The sequence below is a fragment of the Nanorana parkeri genome, unplaced genomic scaffold (assembly GCF_000935625.1).
Source record: "Nanorana parkeri isolate BGI_ZX_2015 unplaced genomic scaffold, ASM93562v1 scaffold170, whole genome shotgun sequence".
NCBI classification, from domain to species: Eukaryota; Metazoa; Chordata; class Amphibia; order Anura; family Dicroglossidae; genus Nanorana; species Nanorana parkeri.
In genome coordinates this window covers 1,057,728-1,070,897 of record NW_017306438.1, presented here as the reverse complement: position 1 = coordinate 1,070,897, position 13,170 = coordinate 1,057,728, and the positions used below count along the sequence as shown (strand labels likewise).

Genomic DNA, 13,170 nt, shown 5'->3' with positions numbered 1-13,170 from the left:
CCCCCCCCCCCCCTTCTGCACCATACCAGGACACATGCCCTCAACATGGAGAGGGTGCTTAGTGAGGAGGGGGGACCCCCTGGAAAAGCACTTTGTCCCCATGTCAATGAGGACAAGGGCCTCTTCCCCACAACCCTGGCTCAGTGGTTGTGGGGGTCTTGGGGGCAGGGGGGCTTATCTGAATCTGGGTGCGCCCCTTTTATCAGGATGGATGACAGCCAACTCGCCGAAAGAGAAAATACCCGATGCCCTCCGACACAAGAGATCCCCAACAACTCTCATCGCAGAATTAGAGCTCTGCTCCGAATGTCAACAAAGGGGCGGAACAAGTCTCGTGAAGTCCTGTCTCGCTCTGCCCATTTGTTGACATGGGTCAGAGCTATCATTTTGCGGCGGTGTTTGTCGGGATAGGATATGTCGGTGAGCTGCAGGAATTTTTTCTTTCAACGAGTTAGATGCCGTCGTCCATGGTGATTGACATGGATCTACATCGCTGGATGACGTGATTGACAAGTCACATTGATGGACACTTTATTTTTCAAATAAAGGATTTTGTTATGGTGTGGTGTGTGTATTTACAATTTAAGGTCTTGTTCACACCTAGGCGTATTGCATATGCGCGCCTGTCGCGCGTTTTTTTACCGCGATTCGCGGTAAAAAAGTCGCGCGACCATCGTGCGTTTACGAAGGCTACTTGGCTGTATCCCAATGGAAACGCGCAACAAAACGGCCCAAAGTAGTACCTGTACCTTTTCAGGCGTGGGCCGTTTTGTAGTTGACGGGCGGAAATACGCCAAGGTGGGAACGAGACCGTTGACTACAATGGGATTTATATTTTTGAGCGTTTTGTAGAGCGTTCGTCGAGCGTAGAACGCGCTACAAAACGTTCAGGTGTGAACGAGGGCTTACTGTTTATCTGGTGAATGAGTAGGGATAACAACTACCCCTTACTCATTCACGGGGAGCCGCATCTGGGTGTCCCCTTTATGAAAGGAGGCACCCAGATTCTTATGAGCCCCCAGACCCTGCACGGCACCAGGGTTGTGGGAAAGAGGCCCTTGTCATCAACGACATGAGGATTAGGTGCTTTGCCATGTCGAGGGCATGTGGCAGTGCAGGAGAGGGGAGGGCACACGCTCATCCCCCCCCCCACCCCTTTCCTGCTCTGCCAGGCTGCTGCTCAGATCAAGGGTCTGGTAAGAGATTTTTTTGTGTGTTTTTGGCATTGGGGCACCCCCTAAAATTCCTACCAGACCTAAAGGGTCTGGTAAGAATTGGGGAGGGGGTTCTACACTTTTTTTTTTAAATCTATTTTAACGTTTAACAATACAAGTTCATTCTGTATGACATTCGGGGAAAAATCGGATGCATTCGAAAATTTCGTTATCAGACAATTTGGATACGCTCGGATTCATTATTTCTTTCATTCAGGAATTCGGATGCATCCAAATGTCGGAATTTGCTGATATTCGTGCACATTTTTAATTGGGAACAAAATGAATCGCACATGTCTAGAATTCATGCTGGCCCTGTCCTTCCTTCTGGAGGAAGGCTACTTTTGTTCCCCATGGTTCCTGTGTGTGTTGTTAAGCTCGCTTCTGTGAGTCAGTCATAAATCCAGTTTAAACAAATATACATGGCCCAGCAAAGTATTTCTATAAATGTTTACCTAAGCCCTTACAATCATCATGTTTCCAAACAGTTCCAACTCTCTCAGCATCCCTAAACTTCCCTCAAGGACAAGAGAGAGCACAGAAGCTGCCCATCTACTAGCTTGAAGTCGGGAGGAGTGGGGAGCAGGGAAAGGGGGAGAGGCTTGCCTTGCTGTGTGTTTTGTAGAGACACACACAGCTTACTAGCACACACAAGGGTGGCGCCATAGGACCCTGCAAGGGAAAGGAGCCACCCTAATACAGGATATCAGGGCCAGTGCTCAGGGGTGCAGCTGGTTCTGCAGGAAACAAAAAAACTTTAAAAAATCAAGGAGCAGCATCCATTGTAAGTAATTTAAGCAGCAATATGAAATAGCTTACAAACATTTTGACTTTGATATAACTGTCATGCCACATTCACATTGGCACTCCTGTGCTTAGATCATCTTTTTGCAGAAATTATCTGGGAAGTCTAACCAACTTTTTGCTTCCCAGATCACTTTCTCCTGTGTTTAGAGCTTCCAGCCGGTTTACATGCAATTCACGTGCGTTTACAAGCATTAAGCTGTGGTTGGAGATTTTAATCAGATCCTGGACGCACAGAACTCTACGTTCTCTAAACTCAGCTAAACTAAATGCACCCAGGGCCGGATCTCCCACAAGGCCACCGAGACACAGCCTTGGGGCGGCAGGGGGTGTGGAACGCAGTTCGGGGCACGGGGCGGGTAGTTGTTTTCTACATTTAGCCCTGCTTTGGGATTCCTGCAGATGGCTCTGCCTATCTAGCTGTCACTCACACAGCTGGGAAGATCTCGACAGTAATGTCAGGATCCGTCCCGGCTGCGGCGGTCTCAGTATACTGCGAGCTGTAGCTTATATACTAAGCTTTGGGTCATAGGAGGACGCTAGTTTGTGTCCTCCCGTGACCCTAAGGAGAACTATGGGGAAAACCACTTACCCCATAGTTCTTCTTGGTGGTGGCATAAGGGGGGAACTTGAAGAGCCACGGGAGAGGCAGGAGAGAATCAACGGTGACAATGAAGCCAGCACTAGAGGAAGTGAGGCGGCACTGGAGGGAGCAGAGCCGCATAAGCCGATGCCTCCTCTATAGCGCCCTCTCCTGTCACATTGGCTCGCGGGCCGGAGTTGGCCTGCGGGCCGGTACTTTGAGACCCCTGCTTTAAAGTGACATTAAAGGCTATTTTTTTCCCCACCCAATGTTAGTGTCAGGACTTACCTTTAAGGGTTATTAAACCCTCCGGTTTTTGTGCATATATCTACTGCTAGCGAGCGTTTAAAGTACCGCAGCGCTGAATACTGAAAAATGGCCTGGATGGGAAGGGGGTTTAACACCGCGGATGTCAACTGGTTAACATTGGGGGGAGGTGGAAAAATGTTTCCTCTAATGTCACTTTAATCCCATCCAGCCATCCTTCCCCTTCTTTCCTAACTAATACTCCATACATCCATCAGTATGGAGCTCTGCCTGTATGAGAACGTGCTGAAGCCTGAGCTCTGCAGCCCTGATCTTGTGATCACAGTTGCAGTGCTTTTTTTTTTTATATTATTAAATATGCATTGTTGTAATTTTACAACAGGTGAAATAAGCCTTTAAATGAAAAGAATAAAATAAAAATTGATAAAAAGTAAAAAAATATTAAAATAAATAAAAATAAAAAGTGAAAGATAAGAAATAATAATAAAAATAAAAATGTTAGACCTCGGCGTTCAGTCTATGGGGGTCGGAGTACATTGGTCTGTCTGTACATCGGACCTACAATATTGGATCTAGCGAGAGGCACAGAGAGTTCATCAGCGATGGTTGTGATCATGAACTTGCGTCTCCCCAGTCCTTCTGTTGCCCGGCAGCCCTGACATACAGGCGGCACTCGCTGCTGTTATACAAAGTGATCTGTACACAGACGTCCGGGCTTTAGGTGTGCAGAGGTGACAGTTACTCTCACAGGGGGAGCGAGATGTGGGATAAGGAAGGGCTAGTCCTCTTCCTCCTCCCTGTGTCGCCACACCCTTCCACTGGATAAGCCTGACAGACTAGTTGGCTACCTGTGGCTGCCCCGCTCCATGTATCTGCTTCATGAGTGCGCGACGGCTGCTGCTGCCGACACCTTCTCCGCGATGGCTGAGCCTGCACACTGCAATGGAATACACAAGCCGCCCCGAACACATGTCAATGGACTTTCCAAGAGGAACGGCTACTCCAAGACTCTGCAGGTGAGAGGCCGCCCGATCCCCTCCACATAGGGGGACATTAATCACAAAAGTTACAACGACAGTCTGTCTGCTGGGTCCTGGGGGGGCTTAGTCCATCGCTGTCACCATTGGCTCCATAGAACACATACAGGAAGCAACTCTTTCATTGCCCAGCTGAAGAAGGGTAATATCTTACAGAAACCTGGGGTAATATCTTGTTGCTGTGGGTGACAGAATCCTGGGGTAATATCTTGTTGCTGTGGGTGACAGAATCCTGGGGTAATATCTTGTTGCTGTGGGTGACAGAATCCTGGGGTAATATCTTGTTGCTGTGGGTGACAGAATCCTGGGGTAATATCTTGTTGCTGTGGGTGACAGAATCCTGGGGTAATATCTGTTTGCTATGGGTGACAGAATCATGGAGTAATATCCGGTTGCTATGGGTGACAGAATCATGGGGTAATATCTTGTTGCTATGGGTGACAGAATCATGGGGTAATATCTGGTTGCTATGGGTGACAGAATCATGGGGTAATATCTTGTTGCTATGGGTGACAGAATCGTGGAGTAATATCTGTTTGCTATGGGTGACAGAATAGTGGGGTAATATCTTGTTGCTATGGGTGACAGAATCATGGGGTAATATCTTGTTGCTATGGGTGACAGAATCATGGGGTAATATCTTGTTGCTATGGGTGACAGAATCATGGGGTAATATCTTGTTGCTATGGGTGACAGAATCATGGGGTAATATCTTGTTGCTATGGGTGACAGAATCGTGGAGTAATATCTGTTTGCTATGGGTGACAGAATAGTGGAGTAATATCCGGTTGCTATGGGTGACAGAATAGTGGGGTAATATCTTGTTGCTATGGGTGACAGAATCGTGGAGTAATATCTGTTTGCTATGGGTGACAGAATCGTGGGGTAATATCTTGTTGCTATGGGTGACAGAATCATGGGGTAATATCTGGTTGCTATGGGTGACAGAATCATGGGGTAATATCTTCTTGCTATGGGTGACAGAATAGTGGAGTAATATCCGGTTGCTATGGGTGACAGAATCGTGGGGTAATATCTTGTTGCTATGGGTGACAGAATCATGGGGTAATATCTGGTTGCTATGGGTGACAGAATCATGGGGTGATATCTGTTTGCTATGGGTGATAGAATCATGGAGTAATATCTGGTTGCTATGGGTGACAGAATCCTAAGGTAATATCTGGTTGCTATGGGTGACAGAATTCTGGGGTAATATCTGGTTGCTATGGGTGACAGAATCCTGGGGTAATATCTGGTTGCTATGGGTGACAGAATCCTAGGGTAATATCTGGTTGCTATGGGTGACACAATCACTAATGTTTGTGCTACCTGAATACATAAGCCAGTACAGTAATACAGTAGTACAGTAACACAGTAACAGAAAACTCTTTGAATGCCAGCTAATGAAGGGTAATATCCGGTTGCTGTGGGTTACAGCATCACTTACATTTGTGCTACATAGGTCTGTGGAGTTAGTTATGAACTTGTAGAATAATGTACAGTAACGGAACGCAACACTGTTTTACTACCACACTGGTGAAGGGTAATATCTGGTTGCTATGGCTTACAGCTTCATGGGGTGACATCTGGTTGCTATGGCTTACAGCTTCATGGGGTACTATCTGGTTGCTAAGGGTGACAGAATCATGGGGTAATATCTGGTTGCTATGGGTGACAGGGTCACGGATGTGTGTGCCCCCTAGGCTGTGACCATGTCAGGGTGAAGCCGTGCTGTTCTTAGTAATCATGGGGTAATATCTGGTTGCTATGGGTGACAGGGTCACGGATGTGTGTGCCCCCTAGGCTGTGACCATGTCAGGGGGAAGCCGTGCTGTTCTTAGTAATCATGGGGTAATATCTGGTTGCTATGGGTGACAGGGTCACGGATGTGTGTGCCCCCTAGGCTGTGACCATGTCAGGGGGAAGCCGTGCTGTTCTTAGTAATCATGGGGTAACGAGGAAGTCACGGAAGGTATTTTCAGTTGAATGGTTGATGTGCGGAAAGTGTAATACAGGAATTTGTTTTCTGGTTGCCCACAGCGACCAATCAGCTTCTAACTGTCATTCCTGCAGTGCTGGTGTGAAAAGGAAATGGAGAATGTGATTGGGTGGCCTGGTCCGGAAGACGTTTCCTGCACACTTCTCACACATCCACATTCCAGTGGTCGGTGACTATACATCAGTATCAGGCGTGTCATTGTGTGTATCCTGATCACATACAAGTCACATACACGCAATGGGCTGAAGGGAAGAGGAGTTGCCGCTCTCTTGTACTGTACACACGTCTGTTCACTGTGACTTCATTCTTATCACACTGCACTGGGCACGTGTACCCCTACACAGTCCCTACACAGTCCCTACACATAGACATGGCAGCTGTCCAGCTACAAGCCTCTATCCCAAAGCACAGGTACCATGTATGATTACATGTGGGCTGCCGCTGTCACCCAGTCATTAAAGAAGAACTCCGGGCACAATTGTTATTACCCCCTGCAGTGGGTATACCCCACCCTGTAAGGGTTAACTGCTTGTTTTGGTCTAAGGAGGAAAATGGCAAAGTTAGACTCACTCGATCCTCCAAGCTGGCTGGCTGTGACAACGCTCCCTGCCTGTCTCCTCCTCCGCTGCAGCCTCCTCATGTCCTATACACCGTGTATAGAATGTGATGACTCGGGGACCTCAGACCGCTGCAGCCTCCTCATGTCCTATACACCGTGTATAGAATGTGATGACTCGGGGACCTCAGACCGCTGCAGCCTCCTCATGTCCTATACACCGTGTATAGAATGTGATGACTCGTGGAATGTCCCTTGGCATCGTCAGGTCAGATAGACTCGTATTAAGCCCTGTTCACATTGAGCGATTTATCGCGCGGTAATTCCCGCGATATCGCGCAATATGCAAATCGCGCGACAAACGCGCAATTTGCATATCGCGCAGTGGGAACGGGGCCTTAGACGTGATGGAGGAAAGAACTGCAATGACCGCACCCCATGATGGCCTATGGGGAGTCGGATGTGAATGGACCGTTTACATCAGATTACCCCCGACCCGGTAGGATCAGGTCCAGCGACACAGAACACTGTTCCATTTGTTGTCCGGACCTGGCCAGAGGAGAGGGTAAGCGGGTGTAAATGGACACATGTCTGTGTCGATCCGGCTGCCCAGAGACTAAAGCCGCCCATACACCTTACAACCATTGCACGACTTTCGTTGTGCGATGGTTGTAAGGCGATTCAAATTTCGTACGATCTGCCCATCTTGTACAGGCAGATCGTACTTAGGATCATCGCTGAGGGGCGGGCTTCCGATGATTGCAGTGCTGAGCGGGCAGTGTGCGCTTGCCTGTGCGGCATTCGTCTTCCGACCACGCCACCAACTTGGATTTTCGGCAGGTTTTCCAGCGTGCTCGGAAGAGGAAAGTCGCGCGACCTTACAGTAGAAGGGGGTCGCACGCTGCCCATACACCTGCCGATTATCGTACGATCGCGGGATCACTCGCGGGTTATCGTACCATAATCGGCAGGTATATGGGCACCTTTACATTGGCCATCTGATTGGGTCCATCTGAAAAACGGATGGGCGGAGCTGATTGGACCGTCTGTCTGGATGGGGCCTTAGTGAGAGGGAAACCCCTGGTGTCCCCACTGGATGATTTCTGGTCTGTTCCTGCTTCACTTTCAGTGATAACAGTCACCAGGACAGATGGAAAGGGAGAATCTCCCGTAAGGGCCACCATGCATGTTACAACCCGGCCCTACAATCTCTGTGCAATCAAGTCTAGACTTCCAATAACGATGTAATATGAGGCCCAGCCTAACCAGGGGCGTCCTGAGACCAGGTGACACCCAACCCAATCACTTGTATCCAGTCAGGCAGCCCCAGGCATTACATACCTGTTGGCAAATCTAAAGGTGCCCATACACTGCACGATTCTTGTACGAGAATCACGGGAAATCCCGCAAACGTACGATAATCGAGCGGGGTGAATGAAGCCGTGCGACCGATTCTACTGTACGGTCGCACGTCTTTTGTCTAAGGAGCATGTTCGAAAACAAGCCGAAAATCTTACGATTTTCGGCTGGTTTGTGGCATGCTCGGGAGACAAATGCCGAACGGGCCGGTGTGCGCACGCTGCCCCTTCAGCATTGCGGTCATCGGAAGCCCGCCCCTCAGCAGGGCGGGCTTTCGATGATCGCAAGATTGATCCGCCTGTCCGAGATGGGCAGGTCGTACGTTTTTTTTATTACTTTACAACTATCGCAAGACGAAAGTCTGACGAGGGTTGTAAAGTGTATGGCCAGCTTCAGATGTACCATCAACTATGTAGTGCAGGGGCCTGGCTGAGTGATACAAGCTGATTGGATAGACTAGGCCGCTCCTCATATTATATGGCTTTGATTAAACCTAAAGCTGATTGTACAGTCATTTTGTAACGTGTATGGTGATCTTAAGGCCCCGTTCACATTGAGCGATTTATCGCGCGGTAATTCCCACGATATCGCGGCTATTTACCGCGCGATATCGTTCTCCAATGCTTGGCAATGGGGCAAAGGGTCCTACTGTCGCGGGTCGTGCATCGCTACAGCAGGACCCTTTTTGGAGCGGATTTTGCCGCGATTCCAGCTTGCTCAATGCCAGCATTTGCGCGATATCGTGCAAAATGCAAATCGCGCGACAGACGCACGATTTGCGAATCGTGCAGTGTGAATGGGGCCTAATAGGGACACAGACAGCAATAAAAACCTGACAGATGTTCTAATCCCTCTCCACTTTATTTATACGTTTTGGCTTCCGTTGCACGTTCAGTGTGCGTTTCTATAAGGTTTGGATTTCTGTCTCAGTAAGACCTTGTTCACACCAAGCGCGTTCCAGGAGCAGAGCAGTTACAGACCGGATCAAAACTGCGTCCAATGTATTCCAATGGGATTTTGGGCTCTAGTTCACACCGCAGCGTTCAGTTCCAGAGCATGTAAAAAAACTGCAGCAAGCCCTATTTTACCTGCTTTGGAATGCATGCAAACGCATCAAAACGCATGCAAACGCCCTGGAAAGCACTGAAAGCCCATTGTAACTAACATTTTTATTTTATTTTGTATTTTTTTTAACCAAAAACGGCCCGGAACGCATCAAAAACGCGGCACAACCCACTGCACTGCGTGTGCAGAAACTCATGCAGTTCTGGTCTGCATTTGGTGTGAACAAGCCCTTAAGCAGACGAGAATCTGTTCCTGCCGGGCTCACCTAGAATCCTCTACGACTGAAGTCACTGAGAACTGTTGTCTTTCTAGTTTCTATTCCCAATTCTTTGTCTCCATTGCTTGTTTCAGACTGCTCCCCATTGTGTACTGTTGTCATGGTTACTTTATAACTGCCCATCGGCTACTGACTATTCCTATTGTAATCAGACTGAGATTGCCAGCATACAACTTCCTCCAAACTGCTTTCAGTGTGACGTTTGTACCGTGATATTCTGTTCCTTGTGTTTTCCCACAACACAACAAACAAACAAAGCAGCAGAGATGTCCGCAATTGTATAAGATGTGTGTTGTATGTTATACAATATGACACACAGCGTCTTCCGTGTACTCTGCTTGCTGCCACCTGTGTGCATATACACAATCCTGACAAAGCACATCATCTGAGTTCTGTTGTCTGCATTAGTCCTGGCACATGGCGATTACATTCCAACTAGAAATATACTATATATATATATACACACACACACACCGGGAGTCCCCGGGTTACATACAAGATAGGGTCTGTAAGTTGAATTTGTTCTTAAATTGAATTTGTATGTAAGTTGGAACAGGTACATTTTTAAAATGTAACTCCAGCCCCAAAACTGTATGTTTTTAGTTTTGGATAGCATAGGAAAGGGTTAACCCCCTGTAACGTTTGTCCTCACAGTGGCTCTAACCCCACACCATACCAAGCAAAACTACAAACATAACATTTGCATGGAGTTCTACTTTAAATGCAACTTGTACAAATGTTTGTACAGTTTCTTGTACTATCCAGTACCAGACCCGGAAGAAGAGGCGGGCACTCCTCATCTGCACGTCTAACAGCTTCCTGTAATGTACATGATGTACAGTACTACGAACCAGACCCACTCCTCGTCTGCACGTCTAACAACTTCCTGTCATGTACAGGAGGTACAGTACTACGAACCAGACCCACTCCTCCTCTGCACGCCTAACAACTTCCTGTAATGTACAGGAGGTACAGTACTACGAACCAGACCCACTCCTCTGCATGTCTAATGTCTAATAATTTCTTGTAGTGTACTGCGAACATTGACGCCCTAGCACGGTAGCATTACAACTAGTGGAACAGCCTGGGACCTTCGTTTGTAAGTACTAGTCGTCCGTAACTCGGATTTTTTTTTAACTTGGGGACTTCATGACAGGGATCAGAGCAACTCCAAAACGGCATCTCTTGTGGGATGTTCTCAGTATGCAGTGGTCAGGACTCACCAAAAGTGGTCCAAGGAAGGAACATTGGTGAACCAGCGACAGGGTCATGGGCGGCCAAGGCTCATTGATGCATATGGGGAGCAAAGTATGGCCCGTGTAGTCCAATCCAATAGAAGAGCTACTGTAGCTCAAAAATGGTTTGAGGTGTTGATGTGGCCTTCAAATTCTACAGACCTCAATCCGATCGGGCATCTGTGGAATGAGCTGAAAAAACAAGTCCGATTGACGGAGGCCCAGCCTCCCTTCATATAACATTTCTGTAGAGCTAGAATTATTGTTCTAATAAACCTTATGTGATTCATGTACAGTTCTGCATAATATATTGGGGCATTACTCAGGACTCTGCCAAATGCTGCCCGAGGCAGCCACTTTCGCCACCCTATCCACCTCCTTCCAGGGCTAAAATGGTCGCCTCGGGCAGCGGTAGCACAGGACATGACAGCTGAATGTGTGTGTTAATGTCGGGGGGCAGTGGGTTAGGGATGAGCAGCCCTGGCAGAGGGTGATTATCACAATGGGGGGCAAAAACAGAACTGGCTTTCTTACCTGATCAATCGATGAGTCCCACGGGGATCTGTCAGTTACAGGACCCATTTGATATTGCGGCTTAATCTGATGAAACAACAGCCAGAATGGGTGACTGTCGTCACATATCTATGTTTACTTTAAAATGTAGGTTGGTTTTACACTTGTAGTCTTGTTGACAACCAGACAGGAAGTGAGGGAAATGGATTTACCATTACTTGTTAGGCAGGAAGTGAGAGAAATGGATTTACCATTACTTGTTGCCTTGTTGACAACCAGACAGGAAGTGAGGGAAATTAATTTACCATTACTTGTTGCCTTGTTGACAACCAGACAGGATGTTAGGGAAAATCTGCAACAGGAACAGAGGCAGAAATAAAATCTGACAGGAGTATAACGTTTCCTCAAAGAAAGTCACTTTTTTCTGCCTGCGCTGTTTTTGGAGAGTTCACCTCACTTTCTGTCTGGTAAAACATTGTCAGCAGGACAGGAAGTAAGGGTAAATCTCTCTAATGGATCCCTGGATAGCCGTACAAACCTCACAGGGATTCTAATTCTTCCCTACTAAGAAAAAAAGTTTTGACTAGACATACATAATACCTCCAGGCCGATGATTTCTTAGGTTGCTCAGCTTGGGGATCTGGACTGGTGTGAATGAACCCATAGCCAAACAATAATTTCACTAGATGTTACTTGTCTGAAATCGCCTTAAAGGGTAAGTTCACCTTTTCACAAAACGTGAGAAAATGGACTTACAGCTATGAGGAGGTGATGCCCCCACCAGCTGGCATAGTGATCCATACACTGTGATTGACAGCTCTGCAGTGTGCAATAATCAAAATGCTCACAAATGGCAAGTGCTTATTGGTCAGCATGGGTCACATGACCTCGCTGACCAGTACAAAGCCCTTCTTACTCCTGAGACCTGGTGCCTGGTTCTAAATAAAATGTCTCATTGGTCATGTGACTTGCCATTTGATTATTCCATTGTCTGGGGGATGTGCAGTGGGGACCGGGGAGGGATTGAGGTGGCTGTAAAGTTAATTTTTTCACTTTTTGTGAAAAGTTGAAATTACCTTTTTAAAGGAGATCTATGAGGTGAATGATTTCCACTCATCCTCATAGTTAGAGCCGACCTGTGACAAAGAAGCTGTCACAGGTCGGCTCCATTGATCAGGAAGTGAGCGAACACATACCGTCGCTCGCTCACTCACTTTCCAATCATCTACCTGCAGAGAGGCCCCCTGTTCCGATCCTCCAGCGCTGAGTGGGGGAACAGACGGGAGAGGGGGCGGGCAAGCTGACTCTGCCTCTAGATAGGCAGAGCCAGTTGTCACTCACACAGCTGGGTGGATCCAGACAGTATTGTCGGGATCTGTCCACGCTGCGGCACTCTCAGTATATCGCGGGCAATAGCTCGCTATAAACTGAGCTTTGGGCCACAGGAGGAGGTTAGTATATGTCCTCCCGTGACCCTAAAGAGTACTATGGGGAAAAATACTCACTCTATAGTTCTCTTTTAAGTCTGTATCTACCTTCACCCTGCTGCCCTAGACATGAGCGCTCTGTGGAAACAATGCCTCAGCTGTGTCATATGAGAACAGTATAAATTGTTTATTTTCTGTGCTGTGAGGTTGTCACTGGAATTGTTTGCATTGCAGTTTTGTGTTTTGTATGTGTGACCATAGACAGAACAGGACCAGACTGATCTGACCAGCCCCGGGCATCTCTGCCGGCCGCTGGATCCTCCAACATAAACACTCACCTGGGACATTTATTTGTGTTTTTCCAATGAGTGACATTAGCATTCAGACAGGATCCCCCCCCTTCCTTTGTGGGCGCCATTAATTATGTAGCTGAGAGGGGTCCATTTCAATGTTTGTAGTAATGCTTACGAATGTCTAGCTGTAGTTTCTGTTTTCCGCTGTGCATAAGAATAAGGAATTTGAATCCTAAAAGTATGTTATCTCCAGTGGAATGGCCACACCTCTGCTGAACAAACAGAACAGGGAGTTCCAGTACACCAGTGACCTGACTGGAATTGGGAGGGTAGTCAATCCATAGTGGACACACACATACAGCTGTGTTTTCTCTTACCAGTATTCCCAAACTGTATGTTATCAGAGAACAGAAGAAGGTATTGTTAGCTTTATAACTTTTATAAGTCAGCTTTGGCAGAGCATGCACATAACAATATTAGGCCCCATTCACATTGAGCGACATGAAAATCGCGCGATTTTAAGCAATATTGCGCGACGAGC

General features: G+C 47.4%; 1 protein-coding gene across 1 annotated transcript in view; it reads left to right on the top strand.

Annotated features, from left to right (window-relative positions):
- Positions 1 to 3,788: 3,788 nt before the first annotated feature.
- The window catches only part of LOC108785611 (serine palmitoyltransferase 3-like), a 113,505-nt gene continuing 104,123 nt past the window's right edge, over positions 3,789 to 13,170 (top strand). The window contains exon 1 of the mRNA XM_018554723.1: positions 3,789 to 3,884. Within this exon, the coding sequence (XP_018410225.1) occupies positions 3,789 to 3,884 (96 nt within the window). The remainder of the gene's footprint in view (positions 3,885 to 13,170) is intronic.